General features: G+C 35.6%; 1 protein-coding gene across 2 annotated transcripts in view; it reads right to left on the bottom strand.

Annotated features, from left to right (window-relative positions):
• Nucleotides 1-17096, bottom strand: part of LOC123681108 (rho-related BTB domain-containing protein 1) — a 128781-nt gene that overhangs the window by 86213 nt on the left and 25472 nt on the right. For both annotated transcript variants that reach the window (XM_045619316.1, XM_045619315.1), the window contains exons 2-3: nucleotides 11420-11665; nucleotides 7916-8677 (exon numbers count right to left, since the gene is read on the bottom strand). In XM_045619316.1, coding sequence (XP_045475272.1) covers nucleotides 7916-8677; nucleotides 11420-11620 — 963 coding nt within the window. In that variant the 5' untranslated portion in view covers nucleotides 11621-11665. The remainder of the gene's footprint in view (nucleotides 1-7915; nucleotides 8678-11419; nucleotides 11666-17096) is intronic.

Here is a 17096-nt window from a genome sequence, read left to right on the forward strand (position 1 = left end):
GGTCTGACATTCCCACAAACTTTATCCACGAAAGACCACAGAGATCTAGTTCTCGATGAATTTCTCAAAACACAATTATTCATATAATTGTTCTTTGCTGTTTTTATCAGCTTCTGTAAAACATTTTTATAAGCATTATACTTTTTTTTAAGTCTGAATTATATGGGTCCTTAATGTGTTCCTTATATAAAGTGTTTTTTTTAATAATAGACTTCAAAATACTTGGGGTGATCCAATCCTTTTTTCCTGCTTTATTATATGTCAACTTCTTTTTCTTTGTATTGTCTATCAAACAAGTTGTAATTACATTAATTAAAGTGTCAGCAAATGCATTTACGTTTTTTCCCTTTATTATTTCCTGCCAGTTTATATTTCTCAGATAATCTTTCATTTTTGCATAATTAACGTAACTTTTATATGTGGTAGTTGTTGTTTTCTGATTTTTTTCATAATCTAGGCAAATTATTATAGAATAGTGATCTGTTATGTCTGTACGAGCAATATATGCATGATGATTTTTACCTATAGTAGTGTTATTGCTTTTCAAGTATATATGATCTAGACAACTCCCACTGTGGGGCCTGGTTATATCATTTATATAAGATCTGTAACCGAAATAACTCAAAATATTTTTATATTCTTCCACAACAACATCATTTGAAGCCATCAGATCAACATTCATTGTTTGGAAAGACTTGTTCTTGATGGATCCTTTGAGTGCTGTGCAAGCCAAACAATCATTAGCAATGATAAATATATAATTGTTTGTATATATCGTCTTAATACTGCTCCTATAAGTAATATTGAGATATTTTTTGAAAAATTAATATTAATTCTCGATCAATGTCTATTAGAAAATGCACGACTGATTGTTGCTGGTGATTTTAATATTGATTTACTTTCCGATTCGAAAGAATATAAAATATTTTTATCAATCTTAGAAACAAGGAATTTACATGTATCCTTTATGACAGCTACCAGAAAAATTTTTGCTACTGCTAGGTACTTGTCTGGACAACATCATTTCGAATATCAATGGGATTGCTACTATTGTCGAAGAACATTCGTCAGATCAAAAATTCGTTTTCATAGTGATAAAGTCTACATTAAGTCTTCACAGAAAAAACTTATTAGAATATATAACAAACAAAATCACCAGAATTTTAGTGAACTTTTGCAGGAAGTTGATTGGTCAGGGCTTTTCAGGATACCTAATGAAAAAATTGATGAATTGTGGAACTGTTTCTTGAATAAGTACATTTCACAATAACAACTGATGATCTGTCGAGTGTCAGTCAAAGTCGAGAGAATACAGTTTTCCTTGCTGAACTGGTTAAATAGTGCGCGCCCTTTACTTATGTCTCTCTAAAACAACAATATGTTAATGAATTAAAATTCTTTCAATTCAAACATACTTATATATATTCGATTATCTGCAATTTCATGGAAAATTTGATATTCATTACATACTTAATGAGAAATTGTGGTGTCGATAATGAGTTCATTGGAAACATGCTGTTTCCTAAATATCGACACAGATGTCGATGAATGGGCCTCGCAAAATGATTTTTGATTTTCTAACAGAAACTCACTTTTAATGTTTTACCTAATTTTGTTTTATTGGTATGTTCAATAGACCCCCAATTTTCTATGTACCAATTATCGACATGATGTTTTTCGTCAAATTATGAAATAGTAGTAGGTACGACAAATTTGGGTGTCGTTACAACGTACAACTTTATGTTGATAAATGGTGTCGATAACTAAGACCGAATAATCATCAATTTTACGGAAAACTATTGATTATTATTCCAGTTGTTCTGTTATTATATCCAGTTCAAAAAATATTGGAAATTTCTCTCAAACAACAATCGACATTCGATTATGACTCTGTTTTATGATTTTATTGACCATTTTTTCAAGAATATCGAAAATCTGATCATTCATGTGACGGTTATTAGCTTTATTCAATTTCCATCAGTAACGAAAACATTTCTAAAATGGCCAAAAGGTTACAGTATACAGGAGAAGACAAGAAAAATGCCGTGTCCGCCGAAAAAATTGAGTTTCAATAGAAAAAACATCAATTAAGAGTATTAAAAAAATTGTTGGTGTCTGAAATTAATTATAATAGCATTATCCGGAGAAGAAAATATCTCATTTCCTTTTAAAAATGCTTTGTTTTGACCTTCTTCAGAAATACAAACAACTACCAAAAATTACCGAAAACAAAGGAAAAATTAAATGCTGTTGCATTCAATGTTAATGCAAGAAGGCATATATATCACAGAAAAAATAGAAAAATAGAGACCGAGCACAAAAATAATATAAAGAAGAGACAGTGCAGAAAAAAGAAGAGAGAAAATTCTCCAAAAAAAAAACTAAAACAGACAACTAGAAATAATAATAATAAGAGATTGAGAACGAAAATCAGTCTTTTTCGGAAACTGACCAATATGATATGGATGACTATGTGGATCGTTTAATACCTTTTTGTTTAATTATAGACATCTCCTAACAATCATATACTATAAAATCTTGGTTAAAATGAATATGGCCAAATGTCGATGATATTTTAGGGTATGAACAAATCGTATGTATAATTGCGGAACCATAACAACTGAACAAACGAGGAAAATATGAAGTACAGTGCATCCCATTTTTGGTGAGACAGCCAGGTTTCTCGCTTGTTATTTGAGATAGAGCCTTGCGGTTTTTACGTTACAGTCCTACCTTTTTGTGAAACTCAAGTTGGTCTAATCAGATTTTGCATAACTATTTCCGTTCAAGAGATACAAGGCGATTTTGGAAATTGATACTTTTCGGAATCCTCCTTTATCTCCGAAGTTATTAGAAATAATGCTGAGCTAAAAACTATGTCTGAATCAGAATTCTGCGTTGAATCCAGTGGAGTACTCAATTGTTTTTTTCGAGGTATGGTTTTGAAGATTCAACACAAACCTATAATTTTTTAATGGAACACCCTGTATATTATTACTTCGTTGAATTCGTTTTTTTTTTTTCTTCAAAATGTACCTACTGTATGTAGGTTGGATGTTCAGAAATATTAAAAAAACACTAAAACATCAAATAATGATGATTTTCTGTTAATGGGCAATGGATTTTCCATATAAAAAAGAATCAATTTGATAATTTTCATTTGTGATTTCAATTTATAGTAGAGTAAGCAAACAAAGATAATACACTCATCACTAACGTGAAGAACAAAACGTTGGTACAATAATAGCAACAAATAAATAATACAAAAATTCATAAACATTGCATAATATCTTACACATTAAACTGTTAAAATTGCTGTCCATTTTCATAATACATAATTGACAAACCTCTTCAATATGCCTGAGTTCATTCAATATTATAAAAGGTCGGTTGGTAAATCTTGGAAAACTGCCTCTGTTGATGCACGAAGTTCTTCGGGACTGTTGTGTCTTTTACTGTATATTTTATTTTTCGAATAGCCCCAAAAGAAAAAGTCTTATATATACAGATCAGGTGACCTTGGAGACCACCTGATGGGTCCATGAGTTCGAATCCAATAACCCTGAAAATTATTTTCTAAAAACCGCCCGATCAATCTTGAATGATGGGCAGGGGAGCCGTCCTGTTGGAAATATATAGAATCAAGAAAGGCGAGGGGAACATCTTTCACTAGTTTCGGTAACACGTCTTCTTAAATTGTCAAGTACCTATTTGCGGTAAGAGATCCTTCAAAAATGCGGTATATGATGTTTGTCCCCAATATGAAACATGCCACATTAAAACCAAATCGACCCTGTCGTTCAAAAACTATGTGATGGTTTTCATCATACCAATGTCTTGTGTTTTGCCTGTTAAATATACCAGCACTGCTAATATGTGATTCGTCTGACCAAATAACTTTTTTTGCAAAATCAATATCACTCTGAGGTTGGTTCAAAAACCAATTGCAGAAATTCACACACTCGTCTTGCTACATAACCAGGATATAAGTGTTGGACAATATTGACTTTGTAGGGTTTTAACTTATACTTTTTCAAAATTCTGTGTAGCCGTGATCTGGGAACGCCAGTTTCATTTTCTAATTTTGCACAAGAATTCTGATGAATTATCATGAACGCTAGCTAACACATTTATTTCATCTACTTCTTGATTCTCTTCATTATATACCTTGGGTCGAGGTTTGGAATATGCACCATAATTCAGTAAATTATGCTTCAGTCTGAATATAGTTGTTCGACTAGGTTGATGCCTTTCAGGATATCTGAAAGTTTTCAAATCACGATGTAAGGAAATGAAGAAAATTTCTTGTGGTAAAATTCTCGACGTCATACCTGTTGAAATAATGCCAAAGCTTCGCTAACGTTTTCATTGGATTGATTGAAAGATTGTATAATGTCATATTTTTCATTGTTTCTAAAAACCAAATCTCTTCCAGCCATTATCAGTTCTCAATTAACATATTCCAAATAGTTTTTTCTACAATATTCGATATTCCTTCTAACCTTAACATGATGACACACAATAATAATTCATAGCGATGACAGCTACATCAGATTGGTTTTTTCTCTCCAATGCCAATTGAATAACAATGCTCCTAAATGCATAGTAGCCATTATAAAAACAAGGATGTTTGTATCATCAACGATCTAATACTTTTAAAAATCAAAAGTAATAATACTCTTATCCTACCTACATAGTATCATACATCATTTTGAAGGGAAAAAATAACGAATTCAAAGAAGTATAATATACAGGTTGTTCCATTAAAAAAAATATAGGTTTGTCAGGTTTGCGTTGAATCTTCAAAACCATACCCCGAAAAAAAATTGAGTACGCCACTGGATTATACGCAGAATTCTGATTCAGACATAGTTTTTAGCTCAGCATTATTTCTAATAACTTCTGGGATAAAGAAGGGTTCGAAAAGTATCAAATTCCAAAATCGCCCTATATCTCTTGAACGGAAACAGTTTTTTTTTTTTTTTTTTTTATTATGTTATGCAAAATCTGTCTGGACCAACTTGAGTTTCACAAAAAAGTAGGAAAGGAACGTGAACACCGCAAGACTCTATCTTAAATAGCGAGAAACCTGGCTGTCTTACCCAAAATGGGAGTCACTGTACATGAAATGGAGAAAATAATTCCTGAAAATTGATTGTGAGCCAAAGTCTTTTTTTTTGTTTTTCAAGTTTATTTGAGAATTTATATTTACCTTTCTTATAAATTGAAATATATTTTCTATACTGTTTCATTCACAATTTATGTAAATATAAATACAACACGTATATCCGTCTTCGATTCACCACAGTGTCGATCATTGGTCCTCTCACATGTCGATGATTGGTTATTCATATTATTCGGGTGTCGATCATTGGGACATCTGTGTTCTGTTCTTATTCATTTAATTTAAATTATTCTCACTATTCCATGATTATTTTTTTTTTCTGTACATTGAAACTGAAGGTTCAAAGAATAGGAAAATGTATATTGCAACCACATAAAATTGTCTTTGTATTAGAAAACTCTTTGTCATTCTCACTAGCACGCTATTGTGTCGATAATTAGGACATTTATCCTATGTTTTTTTATACATATGTGGAATATCTTTTTTTCTGATGTTGGATTATTTAGTTGATTTTTTCCCTAGAACTCACCTCCACCCTCATGAAAATGTAAAAAACAAAGCGAGTTCGTCTCAACACTTCTACCACCTTGAAAACCGTTCTTGGGAAACACTGATAAGAAGCTTATAGGACGGTAGTTTTAAATGAGATCTCTGTGTCCGCTTTTAAAAATTGGAACAATATATGACAACTTCCAGATGTTCGGGAAAATTGAGAATAATCAATATTTATTGAAGATAATATAGAGGGGGTAGGCTAAATTCAGTGCACAATTACTGACAAAAATAGGTGGAATGCTATCGCGCCCAGGACCCATCTGAACATTGACTGATAATAGTGCCTGTTGAACTTCCTCCAAGGATAGTTGAATGTAACTTAATTGTTGGCCGTCAAAAACGCGATCACCCTCGCTTACCTCGCGGAAATTTATCTCCAGCTTACTTAGGAAACCTGAGACTGCGAAACTATCATCCGGAGGCAAATATACACATCCGAAATCCAAACATCACTCTGGAACTCCGGAAGAGCAGCAGACTCGAGGTCCTTGCGAATCACAAGCATAACACCACCTCCATTCCTCTTAGGGTAGAGGCCCTATCCCTTCTCTAGACTGTATGAAGATTTCCATCGACCAATTTTTCATCCGCTATACAATCATTCAGTCAGGATCCAGTGACGAACACAATATCATGGTTGTTACATAGTAAATTAATTTTGAAGTTGACAAGCTTTGTACGCAAACCACGTACCTACATTATGATAAAAGACGTGCACAGCCATCTTGGCGACTCAGAATTATTGTGCGGTGGACTAAAAAAATGGGTGAAAATGATGATTACTTGATTTTATGTGAATCTTTGTCGCCTTGTATATGCACTATTCTAGCCGTCTCGCTTTTGCGCATTAAACATTGCCATTCTGGACCCAGAAGAATATAAAATTTTTTCCTTTGCCAAGATGTGGGCAGACCTAAAAAGAATCTTATTTCTTATTGTTAGGTGTTCGTTTATGAATAATTTATCTGAAAGGCCATCCACTCCGAAGGCAACTCTACTACCAGGCTCAGTACGTCTAGCACTTGCTGCAGAAAGAAAACCATCTCTGTGTAGTTTGCTCGAGAATTTAACTACAATATTTTTTGGTAGATTTTCCACCTTTGTTGGCACTCGAGCATTGGCAGGGATTCCGAGGCCGAAATAATCATATATCTTTTCCACGAAAACATTTAGATTCTCGTTCTTTTTCTCTGGGATGTTCATAATCTCAATATTATTATTTCGGGAGCTTACTCAATTTTGTCTAATCGATCCTGTATTGTTGCAATCTCACACTTCAGTGAATCATTTTTGGACCTCAGATCATCCGCAATTTTAGCGATTGTGTCAACCTTCGACAATCGAGCCTCAAATTATAATAACCTTGTCTGAGCAGATTGTGAAAGAGGTTTTCAGATCCCTCAACACCCTTCTCATCAAACCATTATCAGCTTTAATGAAATTAACTAGTTGACTTAAGGAATAGTCTGCTGTCAATTCACCAGAGTCCGGAACCATCTTCACCTCATCAGTAACCAGGACAGGGCCCCCAATGACCACAGCCACTGGACATCTCGCACATTTCCAGCTGATGCCCGCTGATTTCGCGGACGCCGACATCTGATTCCTTGTGATATCGGAGCATCAGGGAGCATGATCAGAACCACGGCAAACGCCGAAACATTCCAAACCGGAGGATTTCTTATTAATTGAATTCGTGCAAATTATGCTAACAGGCATTGTTCCGAAAAATTTCTACCACGAAAAGAACAGCTATTAGATTTTACACAATTTGGTGTGATTTTCAAGCGGAAAATAGGGTACAATTAGGTCTGATTAGAGCGAAAAGAAAGACGTGCAATCAGTTCGAATCCCAGACTACCTCCGTAGCGCAGTGGATCAACAGTCGGCTGTGATGCCGAAGGTACCGGTTTCGAATCCTGGCTAGGACATGGATGTTATGTTTGTCTGGTGGTGGTAAATTAATTTAATAGAGGTTATAGAATGTATTTGGATGATGACTGGATGGTTATTCACCAAGGTCAAAAAACTGAAATAAAAAAAGTTCGAACCTCCCATTAAAAAAACTTGTGTGAATAAACGAGTTGTTCAATCGATTTGATTATTAGTTTCTATTATTTTTTGAAGATACGGGTAGATATCAGTCTGTCATCCCAAATGAGTAAGCTTATTCATTTAATATTCATGTATACCTGAGGAATGTTACAGTATTAAAAATCAAAAATAGATACTCACCAGATACTCCGTGTCATCTGCGAAATCACCCAGCGAGCTTACCATGCTAGAATCACTAGTACTACGAGCCATCAGATCTGCAGTGAGTAACCTACAAAAGGCTCTGCTACAGGCAGCCAGAATGAATCTATGAGCGGGAAATCCCACAGAACCACAAACTAACACAATATCCGTATTGGGTCTAGATAACCATAATTGACGCATATGATCACTGTAGGCGCTCAGAGCTACTGTCACTTTGGGTTTGACAGGAGGTGGAGGCTTGTAAGGTGCTTGTAAGAGAGGTCTTTGCACCCTCTTCAGGTTCGTCATCCAGAAACGGGTCTGACGGCGAGCGATCAATGCGACCCGTATCGCGTTCTCAAAAACCTCATTTATCCCGTAATACGTCAACACAGATGTTTCATAATAGTAAACACCAAACTCTCTGGCAACTTCCCTCGCCTCGTCGGGCATCACCAAATCGCTCTTTCTAGTAGCTCTGATGAACGGCGACCTATCTTTGAAGTGACTCAGATAAGTCTCATCGCGATACATGAAACGAAGATCATTCTTGCATCCAACCAGAATGACAGGAGTGTTAGGACAGAATTTCCGTATCTCTGGGTACCACATCAGACGGCAGTTCCTCAGGGAGACTGGAGAGTTGATGCTGAAGCAGAGAAGTACTACGTCTGAACGTCCGTAGGCGAACCTTCTGTCTTTTTCGTGGTCCCCGAAAGTATCCCATAGTCGTAGGGATACGTTGACACCATCCACCATCTGGGGAAAAAGTAATGATCATTTATATGAACATGCGAACCTTCCCAGTAAGAGGATGATAACCAAAATTTGCACCTAAAAAAACTTAATTACGATACTAAGTGGAAAAGAAAATCGGGAAAGGGAGTCTGCAATCCCAGTTCACAAAAAAGATTGATACACAGATGATTCTAAAAATTCGACGGAGACTGGCGTTGGGGTATTCGGGCCGCTGTCTAATTGTTTTTTAAGCAGAGATAATTGCAATAAAAATATGTGTGGGAATTAACCTATTGAGAAACTATCAGAAATGTGATATAGCGATGCATTCTAACAGTCAGGCCGCAATCAAGTGTTGAGCTTACATATCATCGATTCTAAGATGGTATAGAAGTGCCGAAGAAAACTCAACGAAATAAGCAAGGATAATAAGGTCTTTTTATTTTGGGTTCCTGGTCACTCGTGTATTGCAGGAAATTAAGAGGCCAATACAATTGCCAGAAAAGGAGCAGAAAACTCATTCTATTGGCCCGGTACCTTTCTTTGGTATAGGCAAATGTACCTACAAGAAGGAGTTTCAGGATAACTGAAAGAGAAACACTCTGGCGGAATTATCCTGGGTTGGATCGTTCCAAAAAGATTTTCTAAACTTCGACACTGCCAGATCCAAGAAGTGGATCTTAGCAAGAATACACTACACCTCCTCGCTGGATTCCCTTCAGAGCAATGTCGCCTCAGGAAGCATCTCATAAGAACGGGTCTGGCAGAAAAAGTCGAGTACTGGTATTGTGGGGAGGAGCAAGAAACCCTTGTCACCTGAAGACGAAATGCCTCGTTTGGACAAGAAATTTGTAAAAGTGAGAAAGAAGCCTCCTCCATTAGAATTCTGGAACAGGAGAGCTGTAGATTACGTAATTTCGAAAATAGCTCTGATGGGGGGAATAATAGATTATTAGGTCGCAGTAATCTAGAGTAGCTTGACTTGAAAAAGAATGCTCGCATTTACAGAACATATTATTTTCCATGAAGTCTACATACATAAGCAGCGTGGCGTGTACAGGCTTCGTTGCTTGGGCCGAAGAGTATTTCCCGCAACAGTCGCCGCAACTAAGGTGCCTATCCTTGAAAATATTGTTGGTAAATGTAAACCGTGAACGTTAACTTAGTTACAAAATACAAGAAGGTTGAAATCTCAATTAGGGTGCTGAATCGAATTGTGAGCATTTGCCTTTATTTATCAATTGCAATCGCCTTTGAACAATTTAGTCACACTCACTGTTTTATTAAAATGAGCCTTCAGGCGAGAAAGATCACTTTCGAGATACTCTGGCTGCGTGAACCTTCGAGGTCCAAGGCCCTAGGTGATCGCCACGCTTGCGCCTTTTTTGATTAGGTACCCGAGAAGAAATAATGAAAGTAATTTGACTTGTTCTAATTAACTTGTTATAGTTTTTAGAGCCAGGTCGCAATAAATGAAAAATTTGCATACTACGAGTACCTTACAGCTTGGAATTCAACATTTAGGGTGAGTCAATCCCGTATAGCATCCGTCACGGGTATGTAAATTCAGATCCAGTTTAGGTAGGTATAAACGTCCTAGACCTTTTCGGGATGTTTTGATAACGTTATTTTCTGTATGTTCCGGAGATGTCTATTTCAGGTCCAGTTTAGGTATTGATAGAATTTCCTGGATCTTTTCGAGATGGTTTGAAAACGTTCATTACTGGGCGTACTGAGTACGTCCATTTCTGGACATGCTGAGTACTGGTTGCGTTCGATTCTGGTCCATTATTACCTGAATATTTTTTTCCTCGAGACGTGCCATATATGATCGATTTTTCATTCGAGGGTACGTTTGAGTGGGCATTTCGATACACACGACTATCTGATGATCCGGAAAGTGTTCCTTAATTAGCTGAATTCTGTTCGTTCACACCATTTTTATTCGAAATTGGTAACAGTTCAACATAGATCGAATTGTATAACGTATGGTTGAAATATTTTCAAGCATTTTTCATGTCTTTTGGTTTTCAACCTACCTCTCTATACATATTATCGCTTTTGTCTGCCAAGCTTAATGCATATTGTTTTTTACCTGGTGAGAGTAAACATACTCCAAATGAGCTAACCTGGGCGTAAACACCGATAATAATTTATTACCAAATTTAAAAAAGTACGGTGCGTACAAGTCTAGAGAAACCTGGTTTGGCAAATTAGAAACTAATCATAAGTAATGAGTTTGTCCAGATCAAAAACATATATACATTCCTCACAGGTGCAGCCACGTTTCAGCTTCCTCAAGGAAGAAAAGGGAAAAAGGACCCATGCCGAGCCTGGGTAGCCAGAATCAACTTTATGAAAGTCTAATCAATGAACACACCAGTATATTTAATCCATTTAGAAATAATAAACTACAGTGTAAAATTTGTATAATAAATTTACTGGGTATTATGATGGTTGAAAGAGGAGTTCGGTAGTATACGAATAAATTATATTCGTGGAATATATTTGAATGTATCATTCAATATTGAATTGATTTTAAGGATGCGTTCAAGTATTGTGTTTTTGTCTGAGCACAAGCGATCTGTTTCAATTTGTAACTGAGTCGTTGTGGTAATATAGATTTGTATCATGCAGTTGTTTTACATGTGTAATTTTTGAGACGAATGTAAATAATGTGAAAATTAATCATTGAAATAGCTATGATTTTTATAATGCAATAATATCACAAGATGAAAATTTTAGGAGAGAACATTTACTTACCTCCCAAGATCGTTCCAAAACGTCTTTGTATATGCGATACTGATCTATGGCCCATACTGTAGGTACGTGGGTGGAGAGAAGCTGCGAGAGTGATACCTGCTTGTTGCAGGCGCGTGCGCAAATAAGTCGAGTCTTACCAACTGCTGTGTCGCCCACCACTACACATTTGACAAGCTCTTGGTGGGGTTGTTCATTGTCCATCCCACTCCAACAGTTCTGAAGAAGTGCCCATCACATTCAGTACCCCTGTAAAAATAAAAATAAGTTATTCAAAAATAAAAAAATATATGAAGAAGCTACAGTGTAGCGAAATAATTGTTATATTAAATAATTAAAAGTGGAAATAAAAAATAGAATAACTGTCATTTAATTTCTATTAAAATCAGGGCCTTCGCTAGCCAAACTGCCGTCCCAGGCAGAGACCCATTTTGTCGCCCTAGGCAGAGACTCATTTGGCCGCCCTAGACAGAGACCTATTTTGCCGCCCTAACAGAAGCTAACTCTGCAGAATGCTTAAAATTAATATTGTATAATCGAAGTCCAGCGCCTGCTCCAGCGTTTCTACCGTTCTATTTTTCATGGATTCAAATTTTAATCCAATAGATGATTTAGGATAAGTGGAATGTAATAAACAATAAACGTGCTCAACTGAACTCTAATGAAAAAATGATAAAATATATGAATTGAGTTCAGGTTTCCGATCCTTCGTTTTTTTTTTCTTTGATATGATGAATATTCATTCACGATGAAAAGATGTTCAGGATTAGTGAATTTGATAAAAAAAATCATCACTGAAATTCGTTAAAAAAAAAATATTTAATTCGTTCTTCCAGTAAATGTAGATAACGTCGCCCTCCATTATTTGCCGCCCCTCTTGAGTGGACCCTGCAGTTTCAGGTTCCTAGCTTAGTTTCGATTCTAGAAAAAGCTTAAAAATTTGTTTTTTTTTTGTTTGAGATTATCGAGTAAGACAATCGGATGATGCGGATGAACCATTATCTAATTCGAATGCGCCCAACACTAGTTAACTTGATATAAAAAATGAAAAATATTAAAAAATAATGGAATGTCGTATGAAATAATAAAACTTTTTATATTTCTTGAGAAGTATCAGTTGGAAGTGATGAAATGGAATCGTTTTCTTATATTCTGCATTCCATTCTGAGGAATCAACATTTTGATTAGGGATTTGAAAAGAAAATAATCCAGAACCCCACATCACGCCACATCTGGATATTTATGAGTATAATGTGTAATGCGGAACTTTTATGGTTTTTGATGTTATTTAAATTTGTCGGTATTCCTTCGTATTGTTGCTGACTGAATCAAATCTCATTTGGTACTTTGAATTTCTACACATGTAATTTTTGTTGATCAAGCTTCAAATGCTAAAGCTAGCGACGGCCCTGATTAAAATGAATTTCCATCAAGTGAAGATGGAATCAATTCAATATTTGAATCAATAGGTATGTCACATGAAATACTGAAAATTGATATGTAGAAATATGTGAAAAATAAGCCGTTTTTAATTATGAAAGAACACTATTTGGGAATTCCCTTCTTGGAAATGATGTTGTTCGAATGTTGACCCTCGCGTTCACGACACTAATTCAATCTAAAACTAAAATTCCTGACGACCACTTGGCAAGTTGATTTAACTGGACTAAGGAAGTTGGTTATAGCTAGAAAAGTTCTGAAGTTCAGACAACAAAAACTCATCTATTATCCTCATACAATGCTCTGAATTCATAGTGAGTGCACGTCCCCTTTCATCTTGAAAAAAGTAAAGGTCGATAACTTCTCGCTATGTTATTGCATCCCAGTCACCTTAAGTGAATTAATGGAATTATGATGCTTGCGATTCGGATTAGTTGCATTGCAGTAGCATCAGTTCTGCTTATTTACAAAGCCATCAAGGTGAAAATAAACTTCTTAGGAAAACAAGATGTTAAACGTTCATGAGCACTCAATTGCCTCTTTTCAGAATTCTTACATCTGAAAGACATCTTGAGGCTTCAAGCTTTACATTTGTATGCTAAATGCGGTGTAGTTCTGATCTATGCATATTGAAAGCACTTGCATGCTTCAAATGGAGAGGTCGGGATCATCACAAACAGAGCGATTAACCTGTTCCGCGTTCTCTTCCATTCTCAATAACATATTGCGCCTGGGTTTTGGTTTATCTAATGTTGAACTGGTCTCCTCAAACTTTTTCACCCATTTTCGAATGAGAGGAATCCTTGGCGCATCATTTAAGTAACGAACACCTCGAATATTGGAAAAACTTTATAGCGCTATAGTCACAAAATTACTATTTTTATAAAATTCGCGTACGAATAATGCACGGTCCACTACTGAGAAACGCTACCGGTTGACATAACCCCGCGAACCTACGAATCGTACAGTTCTCGCAGTGAGCTGAACAAATATAAGCTTTCTCTTGAGACGTTATTTATTATTTAGTTTTCTTTCATTCCAAATCTGTAACACGAAAGCGAATATTGGAGACCGCTGATAGTGTAAAGTTCTACACAAATTGTATCCCTGGAATTGAAAATTTTCCACAAAACGGTTCGGTGGATCTGAATTTACCACCAATAACATCCGTTGGATTGTTCTAGCAGCATTGTAATCATGGCAAGTGAATTATTCACCACATGGGCGCCCGTAGGGGGAGGCAGGGGGGGCCATGGCCCCCCCTGAGATTTTGATTCATTTTTCAGCACAACTCCTTCAATAATACTTTCTCAATCCGAAGGGCAAGGAAAAAAGGAAAATGATGGATTCACAACAATTTTCCGGTTTTCAATGGAATTATTATACATATAGTAGAGCATATGGCAGAGGTATTTTTTGAATTGAAAACTTTTTTAGACGCGTTGAGCACTTTTTGGGTGAAGAAATAACATGGAACCGAACGCACTCCATGCGTGTCATTTTTTTCATAAATTCATGTTATATATACTCTCCTATTGTCTTTAATAGATGAAGGTAAGAAAAAAAGTGTTGCAGAAAAAAGAAAAAAAAAATTAACCCATTATAAAAACAATAGTTTTTTGCGGAACTCACGATATGCCTATAGGAGAGAGCACCAAGAACTCTGGCAATTTTAGTGATCTTTTGAAATTCAAACCAGTCGCGGGTGATAAAGATTTCGAGATCCATTTATTCAACGCAGCTATTAACTCAAAATATACTTCTCACATAATTCAAAATGTGATCATTTCGGTAGCTGGGCATGTACCAATGACAAATATTGTAGAAGAAGCAAATTCTTCGAAGTATTTCAGTGTAATGGCTGACGAGTCTGCTGATATTTCTGGACATGAGCAGTTATCTATTGGAATACGATATGTATACATGAGCAAAATGAAAATTTTACAGTGAATGAAGAGTTTCTTGGATTCGTACAATTGAACAGATTGAATGCTGATTGCATAGCTGTTTCAATCCTTGAGTTTATAGAAAAATCTGGTTTGAATTTGGATAAACCTGTAGCACAAGGTTATGATGGATGCTCAACAATGGCTGGTGAAATTCACGGGGTTCTAAAGATCATAAGAGATAAGTACAAGAAAGTAATTTATTTCCATTGTGCCTACCATAGGTTGAATTTAGTAATAAATGACAGTAAAATTACTGAAATTCGTAATAGCATTGGCACCGTTAAGGACATTATAGTCTTTTTTCGAGAGAGTACTTTAAGAAGAAATCTGATTCCAAATATTCCTTTGTTTTGTGAAATTCGTTGGTCAGCTGAATATAAATTATTGCGAGTTTTCTCTGGAAACTACTCTCAAAACTATTTCTGCTATAAAATCTGGAGAAATATCAATGAATTCTTCAACAACAAAAAGAGCTGCTCAGTTATGGACTGCAATAAACTCTTTCACTTTTGTGGTTTGTTTGACGGTAGCAAGTAAATATTCAAATATATTGGAACCAATAGCAAATACACTACAAGGTGTTTCTATTAATTTTGTGGATGTTTACTGTCATATAAATTTAATTATTGAAATATGTGGAAACCATCGCTCCGATGATGCATGCTTCACAGAATTTTTTCCAAAGCATCATCTATTGCTCAGTCTCAATATAGAGATTGGAAAACCACGAATTTGCGGTAGACAAATGTACAGATCTAATTATTAAGCAGATTCAGCTGAAGATTACTTCGCATATTTAAATCATTTGATTCCTGTCCTCGAAACGAGATTCTCGAAAGAACATGTAATGCTTTTTTTCTTTGTTCAATTTTTTGCCAAAGAATTCAAAATTACTAGATATTGAATCTTTTTTTTTGCATAGCCCTCCCCCCTCTTATGAATAAAAATACAGAAATAGAAAAAAACGGAATACTGATGTCGCCTATACAATCATGGACGTTTTTCAATAATTTTCATTTTGCCCCCCCTGAGAAAAATTTCTGCGGGCGCCCATGAAAAAAAGGTTCGGACTGTCCGGAACTACCCCTTGCTTCATATTCGTGTTTGTCCGGATGCGCCCCATGATCTTTCAGTAACTTCTTACTGTTTGTAGGTTGGTAAGAACATACAAAAAGAAACGTCCTAATCAGCCAGAAATTCCTAGAGAAGTCTTGAAATATGCTGTGAAGAATGTTATCAGCAAGAGTATGTCTTTGAGAGCTGATGCAATAAGATTCAATATACCTAAATCAACTTTATTTGACAGAGTTTTCAAAGCTAAAAAACGTCCAATAATAACATAGAAGACTCTGGAAATGAAGGTGGTGAATCAGAGGAAGAATTTGCTTCATCAAAATATGCAACACGGCAAGTGTTCTCACGAAATGAAGAAATCGAGCTGGAGATATATCTCAAAAAGTGTTCAAAGATGTTACGGCTTGACATATGGACTCTGTCGTGGACTGGCTTTCCAATATGCTTCAAAACTGAATAAGAAAATTCCGAGAAATTGGGAAATCAACAAAAAAGCAGGAATTGACTGGATGCAATGTTTCATGAAGCGCCATCCAAGGCTCTCCAATCGCAAACCTGAAAATACAAGTATAGCTAGAGCTTCAGATTTCAACAGAGCCAATGTGCCTTTAATTGCCACGAAAAAAATAAGAAATGATTTGACCGACTCTGATTAGATTAGAATTTAGATTATAGTGGTGATGTTGATGAGCTCCATGAACTTTTGGATGACGAGAAAATCCTAAGAGATGATTATCTATTAGTGAAGTTCGCAACAAAAAAACGATCTTTACATTATGTTGGGAAAGTGATCGATGTAATGCAAAATGGAGAATTCGAAGTTACATTTTTGAAGAAGTGTATAAAAGGATTTGTTTATCCGGAAATTGAGGATATTTCATATATTGAGAGGAAAGACATTGTATCAAAGTTACCTGAGCCCATGACAACACCGGGGACTTCAAGAATGGCATCTTTTCTTCAATTTAATGTAAATTTTTTTGGTTACGATGTTAATTAATGTTTCATAGTACTTTGTCAACAATTTTATATGGAAAATAAAGCAAAATTTTCGAAATGTATATTCGTCCGAACCTACCCCATTCATGTCCGAAAGTGCCCCGCCATGGGGCACTTCCGGACAATTCCCCAAATTCACTAATATTACATTTTCTGGAAAATTATTCGAAATTTGCACGTATATGATAATGAAAAGGCATATAAGAAGAAGGCTCTAT

This window comes from Harmonia axyridis, chromosome 5, assembly GCF_914767665.1.
Source record: "Harmonia axyridis chromosome 5, icHarAxyr1.1, whole genome shotgun sequence".
Classification (NCBI taxonomy): domain Eukaryota; kingdom Metazoa; phylum Arthropoda; class Insecta; order Coleoptera; family Coccinellidae; genus Harmonia; species Harmonia axyridis.